Genomic DNA, 25676 nt, shown 5'->3' on the forward strand with positions numbered 1-25676 from the left:
TTGCTGTGTACTGTTCAGATGTGACTTTAATATGGGCCCAACAAGACCCTAGAGATTCCATTCTGTGGACAGCCTGTGATTTATTGCACACAAGAAAGAAGAGATTTCACAGAGGGCAAAAGAGGTTCACTCTTTCTTCAATGATGCCCTCAAAGTTCTTTTAAGGCTCTATAGATTAAAAGAGAACAGTTATGTAACACAATAGTACAACTGGTTAGAAGGAATCTCTCTTCTGAAATGATCAGATTATTTGTGGAGTCATTCTACACATTGTACAGAATTCATGTGATCTGTACTACTAGAGGTTGGGGAAATAATATTTCTTAACGCTTCCACTAATAAAAAGAGTGATTTAGTGTAGTTGAGTTCTTGATGCAAGGAGTGCTTATGTGATGGAAATTTGTTTAAGACTATCAGCAGTCTTAAACAGACAAGACCAGAATTGTGTGCATTATCTAGAATGACACTAATTTTCTATGATGCCATTGCACTAGCTATTGTCCTTCAACTTTGGATCCTTACCTAGAGGTTGTTGGACTTCATCTCCCATAATCCCTGGCCGTTGGCTAACCTTTGGGGGATGATGGGAGTTGTAGTCCGAACAACATCTGATGAGCTAACATTGAGGAACCCTGTGGCTAAAAAAACATTACAAATTTAGTCTTGAGCTTTCATTCTTGTAGTTTGTGTTTGTTATTTCTCGGTTTTTAAAATCCGAGAAATGCCATTTGCTTCCATTCCAATGATCTCTAGGAGTCTAGGTACTAGTAATGATAACTGACATTGGTTGTTCAGATTTGTTTGTGATGTATGTATGTTCATTTCTGATCTCTTCAGTGTAGCTACAGAGAGACTGTATAAAGTGATTTTCTGCTATTCGCAATGCATCTTGGATGAAGCCTCTGTTTTCTGTGAATGCTAAGCATATCTATTAAGCACAGAATTTAGAGGATTAGGCTGTTAGCACTGAAGAAACCAGAGCTATTGGTAGATATCTAGCTTTCCCTGGGTTAAATGTAGTATCTGATTAAAATTTTATAAGAAGGCTCTGTGTGATGTGTCCCAAGTTAACAAGAACACTGCATCACCATTCCCTTGAAAGCCAACTAGCAGTTATTGATTCTTTGAGGAGCTGAGCTGGAAACATTGCTTTATTTCCTTGCATTGTGGAGCTCTCTGGTAATGTTGTCATGGACAAGTTGTAGAGCTTTGATACCATGGTTGATTCATTGATTAAGAGCACAGGCCTTGAATAAATAAAAAGGCATCTTGGCAGCCTGGAAATGTGTTCTGTTTCCGGAACACTGAATACATTTTAATGGCTTTCATATTCATGGGTGCTTATTAGTAACTACATTAGTTCTGCAATTTTGCATGTTCTTTTATAACACTTGCGGGCCCTTTCTAAAAATAGCTGTGAATATATATTTTTTTTAATAGTTGACCATAGTTCTGCAGGCAGGTATGCATGTTCTTTTAAAACAATTGCTGGTCCTTTCTAAAAATAGCTGTGAATATAATTTTAAAAATAGTTGACCATGACCCAATTAAATACTAATGTGTACCTTGAGGCAAAGGAGCAAGTGAATACACTTAGCATTTTCCGTAGAGAGAATATCTTTATATTCTATGATCACAAAATGGAAAATCTATTAATTTTATTGCAGATATACTGACATTTTGCTTTTTCAAAGCAAATATGAGCTATCTCTTATTTTTGTACAGTATATGCCAAGGGTATCATTAGAGAAGAAGGGAGGAAGAGAGCATACTAGGATTGCAGGGATGACAAACTGTGTATTTTTAGGACCATACAGGAAAGCATGATTTCTCTTGGGCTCTGCAAATCTGTTGGGGGTTTCTCTCAAACCACTGGAACACTTTTAAGGGGGTACCTGGGGAGAGGAGAGGAATGGGAAGTTCAGTTGCTCAGCCCAGAGTGTCTGCTCTGTGTATAAATTAGTTGGATTCAACCATGATTCATGTTTGTCATTCTTTGGGAAGATTCTCCTAAAAAGGACGCTTGTTTTCCTTCTCAAAAAACAAATCATTAAATAATGTACTTCTTCCTTTCTGGCAAGGCAGGAAAAGGCTGAGGTGCAACCTTTGTGTCAATTTTTTGGAATAGCGCCACCACCATCACCACTTCCTCCTTTAAAACCACCTAGTTCTGGGCAAGGAAGAAACTCCAGGCAGGGACATTCATGATGTCCCAGCTTCCCTCTTCAGATGTACAGGGAAAATCTTGAGGCTACCAACTGTGTATGTTTCCTGTTAGCTAATATAGGGAATGTTTAGTGGGGGCAGCAGGGAGACTCAGGTCTTTCATCTTGTGCTTTGATAGCATCCGTGTTTTCCGAGAGCGACAAATAAAATACATAATGCAATAGTTAACACTGCCTTTGAGCAGGGTATGTAAACAATTGCTGTGTTAGTAAGAGCTTGCCTCATCTCGCCCAGCATGAGAACTGACTTGCAAGCTTTAATTGTTGACTCCTGCCACTGAAAGATGTGGCTACGCTTTGGCTGTTGCTGAAAGGAAAAGGAACACTCAGTTTGTTGGAATTATTATAGACTTGTCTACAAGAGATTATAATTCTACAAGCTGTATATTGCTATATAACAATGTGTATATTGAGGGAGGGAAAGTCCAGTTCTTTTATCATAATTTTCACATTGAAGAATGTGAAACTGTAAATAACTGGGGTTGGAGGGGTTGAGTAATAAAGGGTTCAATTTGAAAATTTATTACAGTAGCCCTGAAAAGGACCCTTCCTTTTTAAATAAACATTGCAGAAAGTTGTTGGCTTGTAAATGAATGCAACAAATGTTGCTTCTGCTGCTCATACGCAGTCTGGCTTAAAGAATCTAATTTCACCTTGCATTAATCTTAGTGTAGCACATGAAATGGGGGTGGTGGCACACTTTGAATGAAATTTCCCTGTTTGTGTATGCTGCGGAATAAGTTGTCATACCATCTTAAAGCTAGAAGCGGGTGATTGACAACCAGAGTCACACTCCCTTACAGACTTAACGGATCTATGAACTCATTAAGGCTGGAATAAATGGGAACAGCACATATGGAGACATTGTAGTTTTTGGTTTGCTCATTAGTTGCTCTGTGCTTAGCGGCAATTGACCTGAAATATTTGACTAAGATTTGAATAAGACTAAAAGATACCTCTCTAGATTACATTTGGTATTAATTCTTTGTTTATGTTCTGTTACATCACGTAGGAAGTGCTGTTAGCCCCTGGTTCACTCAGGTCAAAATTAATTGTTTCTGCAGATGCAAGAAATATAATTGCCATAGAAGCATAGCATATGTAATACATGTTTTGTTTTTGTTTTTCCCAGAGCCTTTTTGGCTTTACCATATATGGTGAGAGCAACAAGCAGAAATGAACACAATTCTAGTTCTTATTTATGGAGCAGCTTTTTATTATATCAGGCCAGAGGTTATCTATTATTAAATCATTCAGGCTTTACATACAACTCTTCTTAAATATAAAATAAGGAAAATTCTTAGTGTAGCATTCATACTAAGTTAAGAGTGCACTGGAATGTTATCTTGCACTTTCCAAGCTATTTATGAACCTTTTGAAAGCTGCTTAGAGATTTTTCAAATATTTAAGTGGTTTAGAACTGCTTTTAAACAAATAAACAAAACTCGTATAAATATATTTAAAACTTAACAAGTGGGGGATTTCAGTTCAGTAGGATCACTTTGTGCATACTTCCTTTGTCATTTGCCCTTGAAAATGCAAATCAGTGAATTTGTTAGACGGCTGAAAATTTTATAGAATTGTAGAGTTGGAAGTGACCATGATGATCATCTAGTCCAGTCCCCCTGCAGTGCAATGTAGGAATGTTTTGCCTAATATGGAGCTTGAACTAATGACCCAGAGATTAAGAGTCTCATACTCTACTGACTGAGCTGTTATAGATGTAGGAATTCAAAATTAAAAAGTGATCAAGACTGTAACGTCAGATATTTTAATAGTCTTGCCTGTCTTAGCCATCAAGTCCATATTTCACTGGAATATTTATGACAAGCAGAAGCACTTGAACCTACATGGAATCCTGATTAAGAGAACTCTCCTCTTGCTGTCCAGACATTCATTTTAATCTATCAAGGTTGCAGGTTCAATCCCTGTATGGCATGGCTGCCTATTCATGCATTGCAAGGGGTTGGACTAGATGTTTCTCAGGTTCCCTTCCAACTCTACAATTCTGTGTTGCATGATTACTATCACAATGAAGGATGGCTTAGAAGTACTTGTATATGGTCTTTAGACCACTTTTACAGATTATTCAGTCGTTGAGACAGAGTTCTGAATGCGTTTATGCCACTGATCTTCAGTTCCTGTTTGCCTTGGTGCTTCCCAGGATAGAATGCTGCTTGCTTCTTGTGGCTGTGATCTGTATATATTTGATTGTATTAAAAGGAGGGCTGCCAACAGACCAGGAAAACAGTTGCTAGGCTAGTTTTGTTTACTTCCTGGGCATTGTTAGTGATGAGAGAGAGAAAGCGAGAGAACTGTTGTCTCCCATCCTTCTAATTCATTTAAAAACGATTCTTCCCTCATCCAACTGTGTCTTAAAAGCATGCTGTGAGGATACTAGGCCCAGCAGCAAAAATTGGTTTGAGCACCAGCTGTGAAAATTTAAAACGACTGTTGCCAGGGACTAGAGACAGCGGTGTCTGTTGCTGTGTTGGCGTGTACACGCCACACACAGGAGGTGGTGGTTGAGTGCTGCATAGTCAGCAAAAGCCACAGCAGGCTAAAGTGTGAACAATGACCTGGGTATTATCTGGAGGTGTCGGTCTTTAAGTTTTTATTTTTAGCTGCTGGTTTGTGGGTAGGAGGAGTCTTTGTTTCGTTTTGTTAGCGTGTTGCAAATGTTTTCTATCATAGTTTTGGGAGGCTGTTTCCCCACAACGTATTGTATGATACCATATAAACCCCCTTTCCTGTGGTATAATGTATTTATGTATACATATTTTTTAAATGTCAGTATTTGGAGACCCTTTGGTTCTTAAAATTAAAAACCAATTCTATGTTTCCATTCTCTTGAGGTTTGTACTGCTGCTTCTTTAATCTTGGTTTTGTAGAAATGGCAGGCAGGGTGTTCATGATGGGCAGAATTGCACACCAAAGTTTCTATGCTATCTGTAAAGTGTCTTATGGAGGCTATGGTTATATAATGTCCCTAGAGAATAGCTTGCACTGAAGGTTTTCACGACAGATTTTGCTGTTAAAGCATTACTTTCTTTGTGACACCTTTTTAGTGTTCAAGCAGTTCTGTTTCAAATTGATGGAAGCTTTTCCACCCTGCTGAAAATCTGAATGTGTAACCTTACAACATCCCCCCCTTTAGAAGGAACCAAGAAACCTTCTGTTTCAGATTTGTTATTGCAGACAAAATGCATTTTGTTATTAGCAAAGGAAGCCTTTGCACCATGACACACAATTCTAGAAAATTGCATGACTATTCTTTAGTTAGCAAAAACATTATTGCACAAACAATTTCTATTTTGTTACCAATCTTAGTATAGTATTCTGTAGTTTTGTCAGCAATAAATCTTTCCATTGAAATGGATTGTTTTCCTATATCTAACCTTGGGAGGAGGGGAAATTGTGAAGTCAAATGGTTTGTAAATGGGGGGGGGGGAAGTATTCATTTTCAACAATAGCCTTCTATAAGAGCCTTTGGTTTCTTGAAGCCACCATACATGGTGGTGGCAGATTCACTTGTTTAAATAAGGGTCTGCACATAATCATGAATAGTAGTGCCTCTCTCCCTTTTCGCATAACTGAACAATGCTTTGAGTAAAGGAAGTATATGCATGAGTGTTTTGTGGCTAAAGAAAGCCACCATATTTGTTGTGAAACCTTGTTACTGTCTGATATGGAAATGGTTTTGTTCCTGGGTTAGGGAGAGGGGACTACTGGATGGCGCTCCACTTCATGATAAGTGGCAGCTATCCTACCTTTTGTTGTTGCGTGGAGAAGAGCCACAGTTATGAATACTATATTCTGACACCATTCTGCAGTTTGCAAGCATTGTTTTCAGACCCCCCAGTACCAGACTGTTTGTATTGTGTTTTAACTGAGATGGCTCAATGGTGAGGAACATTAGTTTGAAGGGTTGCTGCCTAACTCTGTGGAAAATGGATGCGTGGAAATGGAAAATGCCATACTAATAGATTTGGATTTGTTTCAGATTTGCCTTGGTGGTTGATTCTAATTCGCCAAAAAGTAGTGGTTGGCAAGCTTCCAGGAGATCATGAAATATGCAAAGTGACAAAGATTGCAGCAGTACCACTCTCTGAAGCAGAACCTCAGGATCTGGAACTGGAGGTAACTTTAACACTCGGAATACTTTGAAATCTAGCAGTTGATAAGATGAGTGCTTATATGTAAAACTAGGGCTTCAGTTTTATCTGAGGCTCTTAATTGGATGGTGTTTTTAAAAGTTTGTACTTTGGGATTTGTTCTGTTATCTGTCACCTTGCTGAATTTGTATTTTTTATTTTTTTGTTAATAACCTTCATTAGCTGCTTTGAAGCAAAAATGAAAAGCTGCATATAAATATCCTGAAAATAGATAGATAGATAGATAGATAGATAGATAAGAATATGCACATATTCATACCTAAACCACATGATTAAATAAAATATAATGTATTTAACATTCATTTGATAGGACATATGTAATAGAATATTGTTTCTTTAAGCTTTATATTAACTTAATATTTTCTTTTCAGCTATGTAAAAAACATCATTTTGGAATAAACAAACCAGAGAAGATTACCCAGTCTCCAGATGACTCTAAATTTCTGCTCAAGACCTTCACTCAAATTAAATCAAATGTTTCTGCTTCTAATAAAAAGAAGGTAGGGATTTCTGTGGGCTTTCAAAATGTTTTTTTCCTTGTAGACTGCTATAAAAACTATTTGTATTTGTATGTATGTATTCTGTACTTTTTCCGCAAAGTAGCTTTTTATGGTTCCTGCCAATCAAATCTGCTACTCATTCTAAATAAGCATCCCTGGCCTCTCTGTTTTGCATTTCACCCTGCAGGTGATATCCAGTTATGGCATCCCACTTGTGCAGTGCACTTCTGCTCCTCTTCCTTTTTTTTCCAAAGCCTTTCTCTTCTCCTGTATTGTTCTTATTTATTTGACAACTTCACCATCCATCTGTTGATGGGGCACAAAACCTTGGACATATTTGATTTCTCTCTCGTTTGAGCATATTCAGTCCTTTGCCGAGTCATATGGCATTGCAAACATTTGTCAGCATTGCAAAAACATGTCTCTTCCATTTGGCCCCATCAGCAAAACTTTGGGCCATGTTTTGTTTGTGTCCAGCTTCCACTGCTGCAGTCTTCTCCTCTGTCTAGAACAGGAGTGGGGAACCCATAGCCTTCCAGATATTGTTGGACTCCAACTCCCAGCATGCCCAGACAGCATGACCAGTGCTCAGTGATGATGGGTGTTGTAGTCCAGCACATCTGGAAGACTGCAGGTTCTCTACCTCTAGCCTAGAATTCTGCACCCACTATTCATCTTTCATCATTCATACTATGACATAGTTCCTTACATCCTCATGGCAGCTTCCTGTCTGCTTTCATATTCAGCACAATTTCGTTCCAGGTCTTTGGCACCTCATATGTCTTCATGCTCATATTCCAGTATATCCATGCCAATGACCTTTTACTCATCAGGCTTAGGTTTCCTTCTTGCTGGAATTGCTGTCTTCTCTTCGTTGGCAGCATTTATGCCTGTAACTTGTCCCAGCAGAACAAATATGCAATGTTCCCACTTTGTCAAAAGGACCATAATGGCTAAAGCAGAGTGCTCCAAACTTTTCATGTTGGTGACACACTTTTTAGACATGCATCATTTTATGACACTGATTCAGTTTTGCATCATTTCGCAATACGCTAATGCAGTTTTACTAGCAAACCGGAGGTTAAACCCTTTTCCAGCCCCAGGAGGAGCATGGGGAGTGTTTGTGCGACACACGTACAGACTGCAGCCAACACACTAACGTGTCTTGACACACAGTTTGGAAAGCTCTGAGTTAAAGGAACTAAAGCACTTTTTGTTCATAAAGAGGCTAAAACATTTGGGACTGTTTAGTTTTGGGATGGCAGAGGGACTAAGGAAGAACATAATAAAGATTTATTAAAAATTACTTGTGGTTTGGGGAAAGTGGATAGACATTTTTTCCTATGCTGCCTCTTAGGCCTTGCCATCTGTGAAAGGTACACTCTACTGAACCCTTTACTTTTTAGAAGATAGAACTCTCTCTGTAGAACATGAAGTGTTTTGTAACATATGATGTGGTCTGATCTTTTTATCACCCTCCATGCATCAAAATAGAGGAATACAGTAAATTGTGTATGGTGCCTGAGCAACTTCTGCTACATTGGAAAATGGGCAGTCACGTTGACAGGGAAGGCCTATCAAATACAGTAGCACCTCGGGTTATTTTATCCTCGGGTAACGAAACTTTCAGATTGTGAAAGCAGCAAACCCAGAAGAATTTGACCAGGTTTCGCTGTGTGCGCATGCGCAGAAGTGGTCTACTACCGCGCGCATGCGTACAACAGTGATCCTCAGGTTGCGAAAACCTTGGGAGCTGGCCAGAGCTCCAGAATGGATCTCCTTCACAGCCGGAGGTACCACTGTATTCTAAATATCTCTCCTGACTTGAAATCTAAAATGACATAATACCCTATACAGTGGTACCTCGGGTTACATACGCTTCAGGTTACAGACTCTGCTAAACAAGAAATAGTACCTCGGGTTAAGAACTTTGCTTCAGGATGAGAACAGAAATCGTGCTCTGGCGGTGTGGCGGCAGCAGAAGGCCCCATTAGCTAAAGTGGTGCTTTAGGTTAAGAATAGTTTCAGGTTAAGAACAGACCTCTGGAACGAATTAAGTACTTAACCTGAGGTACCACGGTATGTATCTTCCAATCTACATGACCTGAAGAAGCAAGACCTTAAATTTGTAGTTGACTTCTATGGCTGACCCATTTGCTTGATGAGGACAAAGGTTGAAGGGTGGAAGATCTTGCTGGGCTGGAGTTTGTTTAATAGTATATATTTGGATATAAAATTAGTCAAAGTAACATTTCCTCAATCAGCCTAATATTTTGCTGTTTCACAGGTTAAAGAAAGTAAAGAGAAAGAGAGACTGGAGAGGCGGCTGCTGGAAGAACTATTCAAAATGTTTATGGACTCAGATTCTTTTTATTACAGTTTGACTTATAACCTAACAAACTCCGTGCAAAGGCAAAGTGCATGTGAGAAGGCTAACTTGCCACTCTGGAAGAAGGTAAGGTTGTCTGTTGAAACATTATCAGTGTTTTGAACGAACACTTGGATTCCTATGTGCATGTATCTGATCTTATTCATTTATCTGTAAAACCAAGAAACATGAATTGTTTCCTGTTGGTTTGTGTTCTGATAAGGGTGAGTTTGCATTGTTCTCTGGTTTTCGGATGGAAAATATTTACATTTTAATTTCATTTTCAGGTTGATGATAGATTTTTTTGGAACAAACACATGCTAGAAGACTTGATCAATATTGGTGTGAGTAATGTTTGCTATGAATATGTATTTTGTTTAGAACCTCTGCGTAGAAGGTAGAAAGCTGTTCTACTTGTTTTTACTTCTTAATCAAATTGATTAGTAAGGAGATTTGTCAGGCTTCATGGATCTCATTCTAACTTTCTGCAATATATATAATTCTATAATAAAAATGTAGAAACCTAGTGTGGAAGGGGAAAATGCATAAAATGACATATTCTTCAGACCATAGGAAGAGCCTACTTGTTCAGGCCAGTGGTCAGAGGTGCCATCTTCAGAAGAACATTGAGGGGGGGGCACACAATGTCCTGACGTTGCTCTGTTCTTGGCTCTGCATTTGGCTTGAACAATGCAGGGCCCCCTGGAGCTGGTGCCTTTGCCAGTGGTCCATCTACTCCATCATTCTGTTGTCACAGGGACCGATCTGATGCCTATAGGAAGCTTGTATGTAGGACCTGAGCATAAGAGCATGGTCCCCTCTTGCAGTTTCTAGCATTCAGAAGTGTGCTGCCTCTGATTACGGAGGCAGAGTGTAGCCATCGAGGCCTGTAGCCATTGCTAGCTTTTACCTCCATTAATTTCTCCATGCCTTATAAATTTCTGTCATCTCACATTTTCTCCAAACTGAAAAAGTCCTAAATGCTGCAACCTTTCCTCCTAGGGGAGTTGCTCCATCTTCCTTCCTTCCTTTCTTTTTAACTTTGTAGAAATCTGAAGTGGATTTTTGGATTATCCCAGTCATCCAGGGATTTGTTCAGATTGAAGAGCTTGTAGTTAATTATAATGAAGCATCAGATGAAGAGAAAAGCAGTCCTGAGACACCACCTCAAGAGCCAGTATGCGTGGATGATATTCACCCATGTTTTCTTGTGGCCCTTATCTCACGCCGAAGTCGCCACAGAGCTGGTAAAGTTGCTATGATACCTTTCATGGACTGTTTAATAATAGAAAAATATTGATTGAATCAAGAACTTGAAAAAGTTGCACAGGATTCTTTTTTCAAAAACTCTGTTTAGCTGATATTCCATGCCTTCTCCCCACCCCCCGGATGACTGTACACTGAAAAAAGTGTTTCTCTCTTTTATTCCTTTCACCATGTAGAGAGAAGTAGTGCTAGAAATCTTTATTTTGATGGGATTAAAGTTATGCATTTTTCACAGATTTGCTTTCCAATTACATTGATCCTGAATTACATTGACCATGGATACCTGTCTGATTTAGGATAATGATATAAAACTACATTACTTGCATTCTTCTGTGCTAGTTTTTGTGTAAAGGGGAAAGAAAGACTTGGATCATAAGGCAAATTAATTGCAAGGACATTCATGAGAGGGAAACTTTCCTTTCTCCTCCATACTATCCTGTGCTACCCCCAAAGCCTTTTTTTCAGGGAGCACAGGGGAGAGGAGGGGATTGGAAACTTTCCTTATGTGGACATCCTTAATAACTTAACAAAGCTATTGGATTGGATCCTAAAGTTATCAACAATTATTTAATATGCAGAAACATACACATTTCTAATTGAATTCTCTTACTGATAACCTGTGTGGCTGGCAAGAATAACTTTTCCAACTGCTTTGCAGGGCTTGCCATCGCCATATAAATCAGAAATGGTAATAAACACTGAGGGTGGAATTCATCATCATACTCTTCCAGTTGTTCCATCTGTGCAAGCATTGCCAGACAGAACAATCCTTCCTCTGCCCCACTGCATGCTATTCTGGGGGTTCCCTCCCATGAGCCAATTTCAAAGTATGATGGGGGAGGAGTCGGGGGGGGGGAAAGCCCCATTGTTCAGGTAGAAGTCCTTGCACATGACTTCTGCTGATGGGGTTTGCTAGGTGAATCCCATCTTGAATATATGCCACACCCCTGCCCCCCCCAAAAAACAGGAATTAGTTTTCATAACCCTGTGTATTTATTGTGAGGAAAATAAGCTGTTTTTAAAATAAAAACCGGCTACATAAAATAAAATACATAAAATAAATGAACTACGTAAGATTCACTGTAGTCTTCTGAATTTACAAATTGATTTCAGCCATATAATTCCCCCCACCCCCAAATATCTGCTGTAGGACTAATTTAATCTACTGATACCAGTTTGACTTTTGATTTGACATTTTTGATCTCTTCATTCTTTTGCTATAATGGAGTAGCATTTAACAGCTGGAAATTACTCTAGCAAATACTATTCATAGGCTTGCTATATCCTTCCTGAGAATTCTTTGTTGTTGTTTTTTAAAGGAATGCGTTACAAACGGAGAGGCGTTGATAAAAATGGGAATGTGGCAAATTATGTGGAGACAGAACAATTGATTCACGTTCATAACCACACCCTCTCTTTCGTTCAGACGAGAGGCTCAGTGCCTGTGTTCTGGAGTCAGGTTGGTTACAGATACAATCCCCGGCCACGACTGGACAAATGTAAGCGTTGGTACCTTATGAGTGATTTATGCTCTTACTACAGTGTTTGATAGACTTAAATATTTATAGCTATGTTTCAGGTCGTAGTAAAGGTAGTCACTTTTGTCCCTTCACATGTACCTGGAGTATTGTCATTGCTGTTATCTCCATACTCCAGGATATAGCAAGCTGCTGCTCGCATTATTTGACACTCAATTGGCAGAGGGACAATTCCCAAAGGGACAAGTGCCACCTGGATGTGTTGTGTGAACACTGTAAACCAAACTACACAGATGAAACTTTTTTGAGTTCTTAAGGGTGGCAGGGGAACAGTGATGTTCCAGGTACACATAAAGAATGGTATATTAATTTAATAACATAAACCTACAACCCTTTGTTTGACATCCTTCTATGGAAGCGACCACTCTGCAAACTAAATTTCTGATGGCATCTTGAAACTTGCACAGATCACTTTATATGGAATCAGATCAAAAGCCTGAAAGTCTTGAATGTGGCTGTTAAGTTAGATCAGCTGAGAGCATGCTACTTGTAAATCCATAATCAAGTTGAGAATGCCAGAGATTGAACCTGAGTTGTACTCTGCCGCAGAATGTTGCTTTACCACACCTTCCCCCTACAGCACAGTTTTTCAAGCAAAGTAAAGATGAAATTACGTTCTTGCATTCACCTGACATTTGAGGAGGATAATACTTAAAATAGTGCCGAGTTTCAGTTTAAGTATTTCCAAATGTATTAGAAAGGTACATCTCCCCAGGAGTTTCTTTTAGTGAATTAGATGCACCTGTTCACCTGGTAGTGAAGATGGTTGGGATAATAGCAAGCTGCAGCGTTAGATGGGATATCAGGCTGCAGTTCTGTTCTGGAGTGGTACTGAACTGGAAGAAATAGTTCCTATGGAAAAATGCTCTGAAATTCATTTATTCTCCAGAATTGCCCACATTCGTCTCTTAGCGGTAATTTTCTCTTTCCTCTGAATTTCTTTCCACAGACTCCTCCATGCACGTACTTCCAACGTGGCCCTGTTTGAATACTTTAAACGTGCCCATTTCATCCCCCAAGCTTCCTTAACAAGGTATTTTTTTTGCAGGTGAAAAAGAAACTGTTCCATATTTCCGTGCACATTTTGAAGAACAGTTGAAAATTTATACAAAACAGGTGGGTTTCCAAATTATTACAAGATCATATATTAAAAGTTTGGAACTATTGTAATGGTGATGTATATCTTTTAACTTATGAAGAATAGAACTAAATGGTTGCATTTCATATTGAAAGCTGTTCCTGATGATGATGATATAATAATGATAATAATGATAATAATGATAATAATGATAATAATGATAATAATGATAATAATGATGATGATAATAATAATAATAATAATAATAATAATAATAATAATAATAATACCCCACTCATCTGGTTGGGTTTCCCCAGCCACTCTGGGCGGCTTCCAACAAAATATTAAAATACAGTAGTCTGTCAAACATTAAAAGCTTCCCTAAAGAGGGCTGCCTTCAGATGTCTTCTAAAAGTCTGGTAGTTGTTCTGTTTGACATCTGGTGGGAGTGCGTTCCACAGGGTGGGTGCCACTACTGAGAAGGCCCTCCGCTTGGTTCCCTGTAACTTGGCTTCTCGCAGTTCCAACCATTGGAACAACAATTACAACCATTTAAGGTGACATGCTTAGGACCAAACAGCAGCTGTATGCCAGAGAGCATCCTAACTATTGTTGCTGCCTTGGCAGGTTTCTGTGCATTTGTGTATGCGAACTCTTTTTATCCTAATCCTGAATGTTGGAGAGCTAGGAGAAAAGCAACTTTTCAACCATAATTGATGTCACTCTAAAGCACACAGTTTCTGAGGGAGCTTCTAGCACTTATTGAGAAAGCACACAGCAGTCACCTATAACTTCTCCTAGACTAGACATATTTGCCCCTTGTACATACTTGTTAGATTTCATTTGTCTTATGTACTTGCTTGCATTTTTATTTTGAAAACTTTTAACAGATTATCATTAACTTGGTGGACCAAGCTGGACGAGAAAAAATTATTGGTGATTCTTATCTTAAACAAGTTTTAATGTACAACAATCCAAGTCTTACATACGTTTCATTTGACTTCCATGAACACTGGTAAGTCTGTCAAAATGTCTTATAGCAATTTAATACAAAAATGCTAAATCATTCCATTCCATTCCATGTTTCTTGTAAGCTGGTATAGTATGGCAGGTGTTTTCCAGAGCTAAGTTATGCCTCTGTGAATGTTTTCAACATCTTTGTAAACTGTCATTTTGAAATATTGTCTTTATAAAAATGTTTAGGTGAGTATTTTCTTGTATGTGTTCATACATACTGATGTCAGAGAGTGAGTCAGGATTTTGGGCATGTGCATAGCTATTTAAGTTGATTTGTCTGTGACAGATATTAGAAAATGTTTTTTAAAAATCTCCATAAGGATTATTTTTTTCCAGATTTCATTTGATATAAAATATACAGTACTGCATTTCTTTAAGAGTAAAAATTCAGTGGAACTTTTAATCTTACTCTTCAAACAATGACCTGCACAATTCCTTATCTGCGTCCCCCATGGTCGTATTAAATTATGTGTTGTTTTTAATACACCTATGTACTGACCATTATTATATAAGCATCTCTCGGATGAATTTCCATGTTCTTGTGTTGAAAAAAAAAAGAAAAAGAAATCAGTAAATTGTATTTTCTTTGTACATTTTAGCCGTGGAATGAAGTTTGAAAATGTTCAAACATTGACAGATGCCATTTCGGACATAATCACTGATGTGAAGTGGTGCTGGTTAGTATTAGCATGTTAATTTCACTCTGAAACAGAAAATAAATTTACAGAAAATGATTGCATGCCACTTGCGCCCTTGTAATGATACGCTGCTTGATAGGGTAGCTTATTCCGGCCGGTGATTTACAACTGGTCCAAGATGAGCTTGTATATCCCTTGAAGTACCCAGTGTGCACTTTGGCAGTTCTTCTGGGCCGGCTGCTAACTGGGAATGCTTGGTTAGTAGAAGTGGCCAGGGTGCTTTTTACCATCTTATGTTCACAACTGGTGTACATGTCTATTTGGGGAGGACATGCCTTTTCTCAGTTTTCATTGCACCTGGTGATGCCCAGGCTGGACTATGGTAATGCATTCCATTTGGGCTGCATTTAAATACAGTTTGGAAATCTGGCTGCCCAAGTAATGATGGGGTCAGGTGATCAGATCAAATGGAACCTATATTTCACCAGTTGCTGGTGCATTTCTGTCCTATTTGAAAGTGCAGGTCCTAATAACCTTTGAATGGTGTGGAACTAAGTTGCCCACACTTTTCAGCAGCTGAAGCCTTATTTATGTCTCTGCCAGGAGAAAAATTAAGCTTGAAGGCATATAGGACAGAGATTTTCTCAGTGGTGACCGTACATTTGTGGAACATACTGCCAATTAGAGAATGTCAGGACTCCATTGCTGCAGGCCTAAAGTCTTCTTTGTTCTTTGTCACATTTTCTTAAATGGGTTTTATTCAGCTGCTGAATTAAAGAGTTCTTAACCATAATTACTGAACTGGATATTTAGGCATAATTACTGAGCTTGGTTTCATCAGTGGTTATTTTAGTTACTGTTTGGATGTTTCTGTTACTCATGTTATATATTTTATGGGAAGTTTCCTTAGAAGACTTTTGACTCTTAAAGGCAGCATATAATAGTGTTAATAAAATTAATTAGGAGAGGTTTGGACAGTATTTAAAGCTCAGGTTAATAAAACGATAGCATCTCATCAGTGATAATACGGTTACCTCACACAGAATGGGTAATGTTTAGGTGCCCTTTTTGAAGGACAAGAAATTAGTTTCTTGAGAGTAATGTTCTTTGTTTCCCCTGTGACAGGGGTGGGGAAGCTTTTTTGGCTCCATGGTCCATATCCTTAATGGGATTTCTGTTTTAAGACAGCAAACACTGCTTTTTGCAAGCATCGTGGCAATCAAGAGAAACCCTGCTTCTTGCAGATCCACTAAAAGGGGGCTTCTCTAGTGAGCAGTGATGTGTGCACCTGTAAGAAGTGTAGCGATACCTGTAAAATACTGGGTGTAGTTTCTCCTCTCCCATATTCTTCTCCTCATCTCAAGCCACCCTGTCCGGACCATGAGACAGCCTTCCTCAGGAAATAGGAGAGAATGGGAAAGAAAGCATGCTGTAACTATGAAAAGAGAAGGAGGGGAGGGTCTAAAGCTGAACTAGTCCCCTCAAGCTGGACAAGGGAAAACACAAGAGAACTGAAGGAGCCAGGTGCAAGACCAGCAGAATGGAAGAGGGGAGAGAGTTTCAGACAGCCCTTGCCACACTTGTTTGAACTGAGGAGGATTTAAGCCCTGCTCATCAGCTGATGACCAGGGATTAAATCCCACTACTTTGGCTGTGCAGGCGCTCAGACGATGCAGAATTTAATCCTGCCATCCCACCCATCATCCGGATAGGTGGGGGTGGTTTAGGGAAAATGAAATTTTGGGCCAGATTGCACCGCCTGTAGATAAGCGTTATGGTTTAGTCACTTCCAGTAAGAGTATATTTTTTTCTACATCGAGGGATGTAGGATCTTTTCACTTTAAGCTTTCTAATATTTTTCTTCTTCACTTTTTGCAAGGGTGGACCAAGCTGGAGTGATTTGTAAGCAGGAAGGGATTTTCCGAGTTAACTGCATGGATTGCCTGGATCGAACCAACGTTGTCCAAGCTGCCGTGGCCCGAATAGTTATGGAACAGCAGGTATTGCAACTTCAGTTTTCAAAAGCCTTTATTAATGAGAACTATGTGAAATATAGTCAATTAGACTAGTATGGAATGTGTGCATAGTCTATTCATACTTAAATTGCTTCAGAATAATTCTTCTAATGTGAAGCATGATCTTAGTGGAGGACAGTAGTTATTACCCTTGCCATGGATGCACAAGTAATATACGCAAATTCAAATTTTTGTTTGATGTTTGGAGAACAAGGTTTCAGTGGTTAACAGACAAATGGAATAAACTTGCTTTCTGTAGCTTCAGAAGAAAGATAACAGCTCTACACTCCTAGAGTAAAAAAAAAAAGACGAAAGAATGGCACTTAGTAATAACAATAAAATTAAATTCCAGTTGAAGAAGTTGGGTGTGATGCCACCGGAACAACCACTGCCAGTGAAATGCAATCGGATCTACCAGATTATATGGGCTAACAATGGTGATGCCATAAGCAGACAATATGCGGGAACAGCAGCTTTAAAGGTAAAAACATTTCACTTCAAGTAAAAATAACTCTTAAGGTAATCCTTTTCAGTTTTGTTAATTGACCTTATAACACGAATAGTTTACAAGGTTTATACAGGAGCTTATTGTTTTGGTTTAACACATCACATCTTAATGTACAGGACTTCTGCTGACTGGGCTGGTTAGCTGAATCCCGTCCATAGATTTCACTGTTCTACAGTTAATACTATAGATCAGGGGTTCTCAAACTTTCTACCGATGTGGCCAGCTAGAGACAGCTGAAAATTGCTGAGGCCCAGCAGTCAAAAAAACTGCAGTGCAGGGGCAGAGCCTGTCACAAAATAGTGGCAGATTGAGGCAGAGTTTGGAATTAATCAGATGGAAGTTCCAGGCATTTTCTAGCGAGCCAGTCGATCTTTGAAATTGCTAAATTCTTTATTACAGCATTTTCTTTGTAGGAAAAAATTCCATAGCTTAGCTTTCCTCCAGCTAATTACAGGCATTTGCTCTTGAGGTATCATGAGTCAGCCTTCCCGTGTAAGGCAGAATTTGTTGATCCAGAGGGGTCTAAGTAGAAAGGTATTTCCCCTTCCCACCCACACAGGACTCTAAACATATTTTTACCTGTCTCCGGTGATTTCTTCTGCTATCCTCCCTTCACATTTAGTTTGCTTGCTATTCACCACCCACCCAGCTGCCTGTCTCGTTCAGTCCTGCTCCCTGATCTTCTTATGCTTTATTTTCTCCTATAAGAGCTTTCCTCCATTATCCTCTTTTCTCTTTCCAGTTTGTTTAACAATAATGATGATTGTGATAATAAATCATTAACCTTTTATCTTAAAAGTTTCCTGCAACATCTCTTCTGGCTTTCCCCCTCCCTCAGAAACCTTCCATTCCTCTTCCCCCATCTCCCTTGAACACCTGTGTCTCCCAATCACTGTTACTCAGCATGGGAAGGGTTGCTGATGTTGGTATTGATCCAAGCAAAGGCTGTGGAACAGCTAGTGGGGTGGGATAGGCAAGTGAGGAGGGATTGTGCAGACTGAAACCCTGAGGCCCACCTGAAAGCGATTCCTAGCCCACTTTTTGAGAAACCCCAATACAGACCTCGTGTTTTAATGTTACTTAAGATGTCTCTCATATGAATAACCAATGCACTGAGTATTCAAAGATGTGTTTTGTGCAATAGGGTGATTTCACAAGAACTGGTGAAAGGAAGCTGGCAGGAGTCATGAAAGATGGTGTTAACTCTGCAAATAGATACTACTTAAACCGCTTCAGGGATGCTTATAGGCAGGCAGTCATTGGTAAGATAGTTTCAGTCAATTTCCGTACTGAATACTTGTCTACTATGTATCTGTTGAATTTTCTTTTCATGTTGGTTTCTTTGAAACGTTAAAGGTGTTTGGGTCTGTGTTTTCTACTACTAAATAGGTCAAAATATTGTTTTGTATATTTTTAAAAGTATGAACGAGACTGACTCATTTTAGCTGAGTTTTTTAGAAGTTTTGGCAATAAAACTCTCCCCATTTGTAATCAGTGAATTGTTTTTTAATACTTCAGTCTTGAATCATGGTGGAAAAGTCAGGGAAGACTCATAGTGAAATCCACTTGTCTTCTAAAGACAATGAAGGCATGCCCCTTGTAACTTGAGCATTGCTTAGCTCTTGCTTAAGAATTAGGTCTTGGTTAAGAATTTCAAAATACCTAAATCCCAAGAGTCAGAGGTATAACTTAATCAAAGCAGTCCATTTAGTAACTTACTGCCAGCTTTATTCCTGTTATGCACTGATATTGTTATACATTCATTATGCATTCAGTGTTTTTGTTTTGTTTTGTTTTGTTGTTTTGTTTTGTGTGTGTCTAGATTTAATGCAGGGCATTCCTGTGACAGAGGATCTTTATTCCATATTCACAAAAGAGAAAGAACATGAAGCGCTGCACAAGGAGAACTTGAGAAGTCATCAGGAACTGATTAGCCAGTTATTGCAAAGTTACATGAAGTTACTATTACCAGATGATGAAAAATTCCATGGTGGTTGGGCACTTATTGACTGTGACCCAAGGTATGCAGAATGTTCTATGGTTATATAGATCTTAAAGTACCATGGCATCTTTCACAGTGACCAAATGTGTAATGAGGTGGTAGAGGGATACAGTGGGGATTGGGGAAGAGGTGAGTCTTAATTGTTTTTCAAGTAATTAGAGGCCATATTTTCTGACTGTGCTCAACCTCTGGTACATGCCCTCCTAACAGCAACAACAATTTATTATTCATATGACACCCATCTGACTGGTTTACCCCAGCCACTCTGGGTGACTTCCAGCAAATTAAAACACAGTAAAACATCAAACATCAAACATTAAAAACTTCCCTATACAGGGCTACCTTCAAATGTCTTCTAAAAGTCAGAATGTTGTTTATTTCCTCCGCAAGGTGCACATAGAAGGCCCTCTGCCTGTTTCCCTGTAACCTCACTTCTTACATTGAGGGAGCTTCTGCTTCTGTCATTATTCTGTATGTTTTGTTTTAAATTGGTTTGCTGCATTTGTTGTTGTATTTTCTGTTGGAGCTCCCATGGGAACTTGTTTTGAAGGTGGGGAAAAATGACTTTAATAACTGCTGCCATGGTAATATCTAAAACTAGCCATGTGGGTGGTTGGATCATTCAGGATGTTACCACACCTATGCTACAACTCCCTGAGGGTGTTACTATGGTACCTCAGAACATTAATTTACTTTGAAATATACAGCAAAACAAAATTTTGAAGAAGAGAAGGATTTCTAGGTTTTATTGACAGAGTTTATGAAGCAAGGCATTAGTAAACATGGTTGTTGTTGTCATTACTAATGATTGACTCCATACTAGTTGCAGGGTGTAAAAGGCTTCAGAAAAGTGCTATGAAATTTTCATGTCATCCTGTGAAAAATACTCTGTTCATTTTTGTTTAGCCTTGCGGATGCTACTCATAAAGATGTGGATGTCCTCCTTCTGCTTTCTAACTCAGCATACTATGTAGCCTAGTAAGTAAGATTCTTTCTACTTTACACATTGAAAACAAAGATATCAGAACATCTTTGCTACTTTTTTATTGCATTGTAATAGGATTCAGGTGTGATTCAATCCAGATCTAACTCTTGGCATTGATGTCTTTTTGTGTAGTTATGATGATGAAGTAGATAAAGTAAATCAATACCAAAGGCTGAGCCTTGAAGATTTGGAAAGAATAGAAATAGGTAAGACCTCAAAGTTGTTGCATTTTAGCTGTTCTCTCCTCATTTCCTGCCTAAACTTAAGGTATTTGTCACAATCATTGAAAACACATGAATGAATAACAGTCTCTTCTATATATTGAGCATCCAGGATTTGCTACATTTATATGCCCCCACTTGTTGTCAACAATAGCAATGCAAGAGGCGCAATACAAAAGGCAAAACAAGCAAATCCATTGTACCAACTATGTCCTTATATGTAATGCATTTACATAATAGAACAGCAGAGGAACATTCTAGGAGGGCAGTTGATCTCAGCTAAGTCAGCAGAGGGTGGTCTCACTGTTACACGTTTCCCAGTGATGTAATAAAGTAGAATGGCTGCTTAGGAAAAGAGCTGAAAGGTTCAGAGGTGTTATTTAGAAAGTTATGTTCTTTATTTCTAAAAATATTCATGCTTTTTGTAAAGGTCCCGAACCAACTCTCTTTGGGAAGCCCAAGTTCTCGTGCATGAGGCTCCATTATAAATACAAAGACACAAGTGGATATTTCCATACTCTTAGAGCGGTGATGCGCAACCCTGAAGAGGATGGAAAAGGTAACACACTTCTACAAAGATTTTAGAAGAGAGGTAAACCACTTTTCCCAAGTCTGAGAACTGCATATAGAAAGTAGAGCTAAAAAATTGAGTTGAATTAAACAAAATAGGTTCACTGAGAACAAGAAGGAAAGGACTTGAGCAGAAAAACTCAGCATTCCACATTTCAGAGCCTGGTTTTTTAGTCAATCAACTGAATTAATCAACATGAATTATAGATGCCAACTCCTTTAAGGCCCAAACTATGGAACTATGGTGTTCTCCCAACTTCATTCCCTTCAATATCTGGAAAAAGAGGAGGAGGAGGGATAGACTGCAGGGTGGAAGAGAAGCTTCCCTTGCATTTATGTTGCTCTCCTTTGGCTCTTTCAGTGACACCCACTCCACCTGCTTTGTATGTGAATGAAGCAGACCAGCATTTAAAGATATGTTTAAGAGGGGATAATACTTTATCCAATCAACAACTAGGAACAGTCCTCATTCTTTTATGCTTGTGTTCAGCTATATGGCTGCATTAATGTGCCAGTTGCAGAATGATGGGTGTCTCTCATTTCACATTGCTTTATGCTAAATGGCTCCCTTGCCAGGTTAAAAGTGAGACCAATAGAAAAGCTTCACCGAAGCATCTACACACTCAGTTTTCACAAAACAAAAGTAATAAGAGAGAATATGCTCTATTCGTGGCTATAATGGACAAATAACGTGCATTTCAGATACTCTTCAGTGCATTGCGGAGATGCTGCGAATCACAAAACAAGCCATGGGGTTAGATGTAGCCATTATTGAGAAGAAACTGGAGAGGTGAGTTAATACCCTTCCCTTCTAGGAGTTATTGGAGTCCCAAATCACTTGAATCATAATACTTGTACTGGTTGCTTAAAGCAGCTGTCTACTGACAATTAGTAACTAAGAGCTTATCTGCACATGCATACAAGTATTACAGTACCCATCTACAAGTTTTTGATACTGTGCCCCTTGGGAGAGGGGTGTATCATTAGAGGTTTTTTTAAAAAAAACACGTGCTGAATGAGGTTGGGGGAGCAAGTCCACAAGGAGTGTTCTCTCTTCAAGGGGCTTCGTTTGGGTGCAGGGAAGGAAGATGACTGTCAATGCCTAGCTATCTAGGAGAAAAGTATGCAGAAGCTAGTGCTGTATTTATGTCTCACTAAACAAAAAAATATTTATTAGAATGTGTCTGAATATTAAGCAATGTGTTGAAAGTATATCTGAATATACATATATCAGAGGAAGTTACTGATCTTCTTAATTCTGCAGGAAAAGCAGTAAACCCCATGAGGACATCATTGGTATTAGATCCCAAAACAGAGGCTCCCTAGCCCAAGGAAAAAACTACTTAATGAGCAAGTTCTCATCTCTTAATCAGAAAGTGAAGCAAACCAAATCCAATGTAAATATGAGCAACTTGAGAAAGTTGGGGAACTTTACGAAGCCTGAAATGAAAGTCAACTTCTTAAAGCCGAACTTGAAAGTGAATCTTTGGAAATCCGACAGTAGTCTTGAAACCATGGAAAATCCCATGGCAGATGCTAAAGCCAACGTAGAATCTGACATTGAGATCTCCTCAGATAATGATTCATTCCATTCTGATGAGTACCTTACAAATTCCAAATCTGATGATGACCAGCAGTTCATGGACTCCTTGGAGAACGTGGGACAGATAGATTATGTTCTGCCCAGTTGTGGTATCATCGCCTCTGCTCCTCGCCTAGGCAGTCGGTCCCAGTCTTTAAGCAGCACTGACATCAACATTAGCATTCCTGTTCCTTCAGAAATCCATGTGACACACTATGAAGACCAAACTAACAAGTCTGAATCGGAAGGCAAAGGACCCCAGGAAACTCCTGCCACAGACAATGCTGTAATAGAGTTCACTAAGCCAATTGATGCCTACTGCCACAGATTTGTGCAGGATGCTCAAACTAAGATGACAAGTGTTTCAGAAACAGAGATGAATTCTCAAGAAGCTCAGCAAGAGTTGGATCGGATTACCCATAACGCTTCTAAGAAAACTGAATCTTGCTTGGGAACAGCTGTTGAGGCTCCTTCCAGACCATCTAAATTGGATGTACCATTTTCAGAGTCAGGATCACAATTCTTAGCAGTAGAAAACACCAATGCTAAGTCTCATAACAGTCCAGGCTCCTCATCCAGTGTACTGGAAGCTGGGTCAGGGTTTCATATGACGCCTTCACCAGCAGAGAGTAATGGCAGTAGGGCAGTCTCTCCTTTTGCAAAGATTCGCAGCTCTATGGTTCAGGTGGCTAATATTACACAAGCTGGTTTGACCCAAGGAATCAGCTTTGCGGTGGCTAAAGTCCAGAAGAGCCCAGCCGAACCAGAATCCGTAAATGAAATTCAGCAAAATGAACTGAGAGAAATGTTCACGCAGTGTCAGACACGGATAATTCAGATCTAGAGAGCACACGCTTCAGATTTAAGTTGTACATATTGCTAAACAAATGGTTTGTAACGGCCCCTTGAGGGGAGGGGGTGAACCAACTGCCACTAAGTATTGGTATCAAAAAAAATGCCAGTAACTATGTTTACAGAAAGGTTTGGGAGATGCTAATTGGGTTCTGAACGGGTTTCAGAATTATCCTCAGGCAGCTGAGCTGGTGAAGGTAAAACTACTAAACAGGTAGCTCATACACCAGTGGTTATTGTGCATGTTAAGTTTGCGTGATCAATTGCACAGTTATCTTTTGAGACCAGTTTCTATAGGCCTTCTGATTTATGTAGAAGGGGGGTGGTACTGAACACCTGTCAACCTTATTAATCTTGCACTGTACCAGTGAACTATTTTACTCACAGATGACATTCTATTTATTTTTCAGACTAACTTTTTTTATTTATATTTTTAAATTTGTTTTCTTGTCGTTCTAGTTGCATTCCTAAGGGAGGTGGTCTCTGCAGAGGAAGGACTTAAATACCTATGCCTGTGGGGGGTGGTTTACTCTCCTTCCTCTCCCATCGATTCCTTGCTTCTTCCTACCTCTGTTAATTTATAACTATGGTATCTAGGAGCAATCAATAATATAGTAATGAGTAAAAGCTTGCAGGGCAGCTGCTGAAAAGGTTTTTTCTTACAACAATAAATAATCTTTTAAAAAAACTTACGGTGTGTCTGCAAGCTATTACACTATGTGTCTTCTGTAGTGAAACTTGACACCCTACTCTTAGGCTGCAGCCTTTTTTTTCTTTTTGAGGAAAAACAAAGGTCTAACTTTAAAAAAAAATGCTGAATGTCAGGTATGTGCTAGTGTGTTCATATGAGGAGACAATTACCTAAATAAGCACGAAAGCACCAAAAAGGACATAATCTAAAACATACTCATCCATAAAATCATACAGCTGATATTTAAAATCCAATTAATGCAAAGTGTTTCGAAACAGTTGTAGTTGTAATCAGTTGTGAGACCAATTCTGGCTTTGTCACAGTACTGGTGGGGAGTGAGGCCGCATCTAAACGTTTCCCCGAGAATCTGATTCCAAAAACCTGATGTGTAAGAAGTAATTTCCTGTATAGCTCATTCTGTTATTTCCTGGAGGAGTCTTGTGACTGATGTTCTATAGTAGAATGTAGCAGCAGAAACAACATTGGATTCTGCTAAGCTTCATAGCCTCACTAGTCCTCATTCTAGAGCCAGGGTCTCTGTATGTTAGTACATGTGTACTATAGCTAGACTGCATGTACTGTTCTAAGCAGTTAACGAGTGTCATAATGGTGGTATGATGTCGTTGAATATCTCTGCTATAACAGAAGTGATCATCACCTTAACCTGATTGTCCTTGTCTAATACTTTTGATACTGTTTCCATTTTGTTATTTATTTCTTATTACTGTAATGTGTATTCCTTTTTTTGGAGTGTCTGTATAAATTTGTGGGTATATTTAAAATAATATTGTATTGTTTTAACGTGGGAGACCTATATAAAATATTTTAATAAAAAATACTAATAGTATGCATTTTGGTGTAAGTGTTTGAAATGCTGAGATCCTTTTTAGTTCTTGAGTTGCTGAATATATATAGCCTCTCCCCATTGTTGGTCCGAAACTGACTCCGTATTCAGTATCTGCCTTTGGTTCGGTGTACACATTATGCTAAATCATGGTTTATGTTGACTATAGTTAAAGTTGAAGCATTTGACAGATGATCACTTAAACTGTGCCAGAGAAGACACACTGGCCCCACTTTCTGAACACAATGTGTTCCTAGGAAATTGTTTGCTAGGTGAGTAATAAGCCAATGGTTTCCATTATTTCCAATGGGAACATTCCTAATTTGTGATTTGTCTGTTCCCTCCCTCTTTCCCTCCCTCCTGTGGTGTCTGCCTGAAATTGCTGCAGCGAATCAGCAAAAGTCAAAGGAAAAACTGATTTGTCTGATCTCTGCTGCTCCACGATTTGTCTTACCTCCCTCTCTTCCTCCATGGTTTCTGCTGGAAATGGCTGCCACCAACCAGCAAAGTACAAACAAGTAAGGAAATGGGCAAACTTTGGCTGTTTGGATATCTGAATCAGCAGTTTGTGTAGCAAGGTTTGGGTATAATTCTTTGTGTT

The 25676-nt window shown here is 39.0% G+C and overlaps 1 protein-coding gene across 2 annotated transcripts in view; it reads left to right on the top strand.

Moving 5' to 3' along the window:
• INPP5F (inositol polyphosphate-5-phosphatase F) overlaps nucleotides 1–25082 on the top strand; it is a 38226-nt gene extending 13144 nt beyond the window's left edge. Inside the window, exons 3-20 of one of the 2 annotated variants that reach the window (XM_083614994.1) lie at nucleotides 6229–6365; nucleotides 6772–6900; nucleotides 9188–9355; nucleotides 9556–9612; nucleotides 10317–10515; nucleotides 11854–12033; nucleotides 13121–13188; nucleotides 14041–14165; nucleotides 14767–14844; nucleotides 16685–16805; nucleotides 17173–17301; nucleotides 18473–18590; nucleotides 19151–19349; nucleotides 20237–20308; nucleotides 20448–20521; nucleotides 20967–21095; nucleotides 21809–21896; nucleotides 22371–25082. In XM_083614994.1, coding sequence (XP_083471120.1) covers nucleotides 6229–6365; nucleotides 6772–6900; nucleotides 9188–9355; nucleotides 9556–9612; nucleotides 10317–10515; nucleotides 11854–12033; nucleotides 13121–13188; nucleotides 14041–14165; nucleotides 14767–14844; nucleotides 16685–16805; nucleotides 17173–17301; nucleotides 18473–18590; nucleotides 19151–19349; nucleotides 20237–20308; nucleotides 20448–20521; nucleotides 20967–21095; nucleotides 21809–21896; nucleotides 22371–23532 — 3233 coding nt within the window. In that variant the 3' untranslated portion in view covers nucleotides 23533–25082. Of the gene's footprint in view, nucleotides 1–6228; nucleotides 6366–6771; nucleotides 6901–9187; nucleotides 9356–9555; nucleotides 9613–10316; nucleotides 10516–11853; nucleotides 12034–13120; nucleotides 13189–14040; nucleotides 14166–14766; nucleotides 16281–16633; nucleotides 16806–17172; nucleotides 17302–18472; nucleotides 18591–19150; nucleotides 19350–20236; nucleotides 20309–20447; nucleotides 20522–20966; nucleotides 21096–21808; nucleotides 21897–22370 lie in introns of both variants that reach the window. The other variant, XM_083614995.1, reaches the window with a different exon arrangement.
• The last annotated feature ends 594 nt before the right edge of the window (nucleotides 25083–25676 follow it).

This window comes from Podarcis filfolensis, assembly GCF_964270895.1.
Source record: "Podarcis filfolensis genome assembly, chromosome: 5".
Classification (NCBI taxonomy): domain Eukaryota; kingdom Metazoa; phylum Chordata; class Lepidosauria; order Squamata; family Lacertidae; genus Podarcis; species Podarcis filfolensis.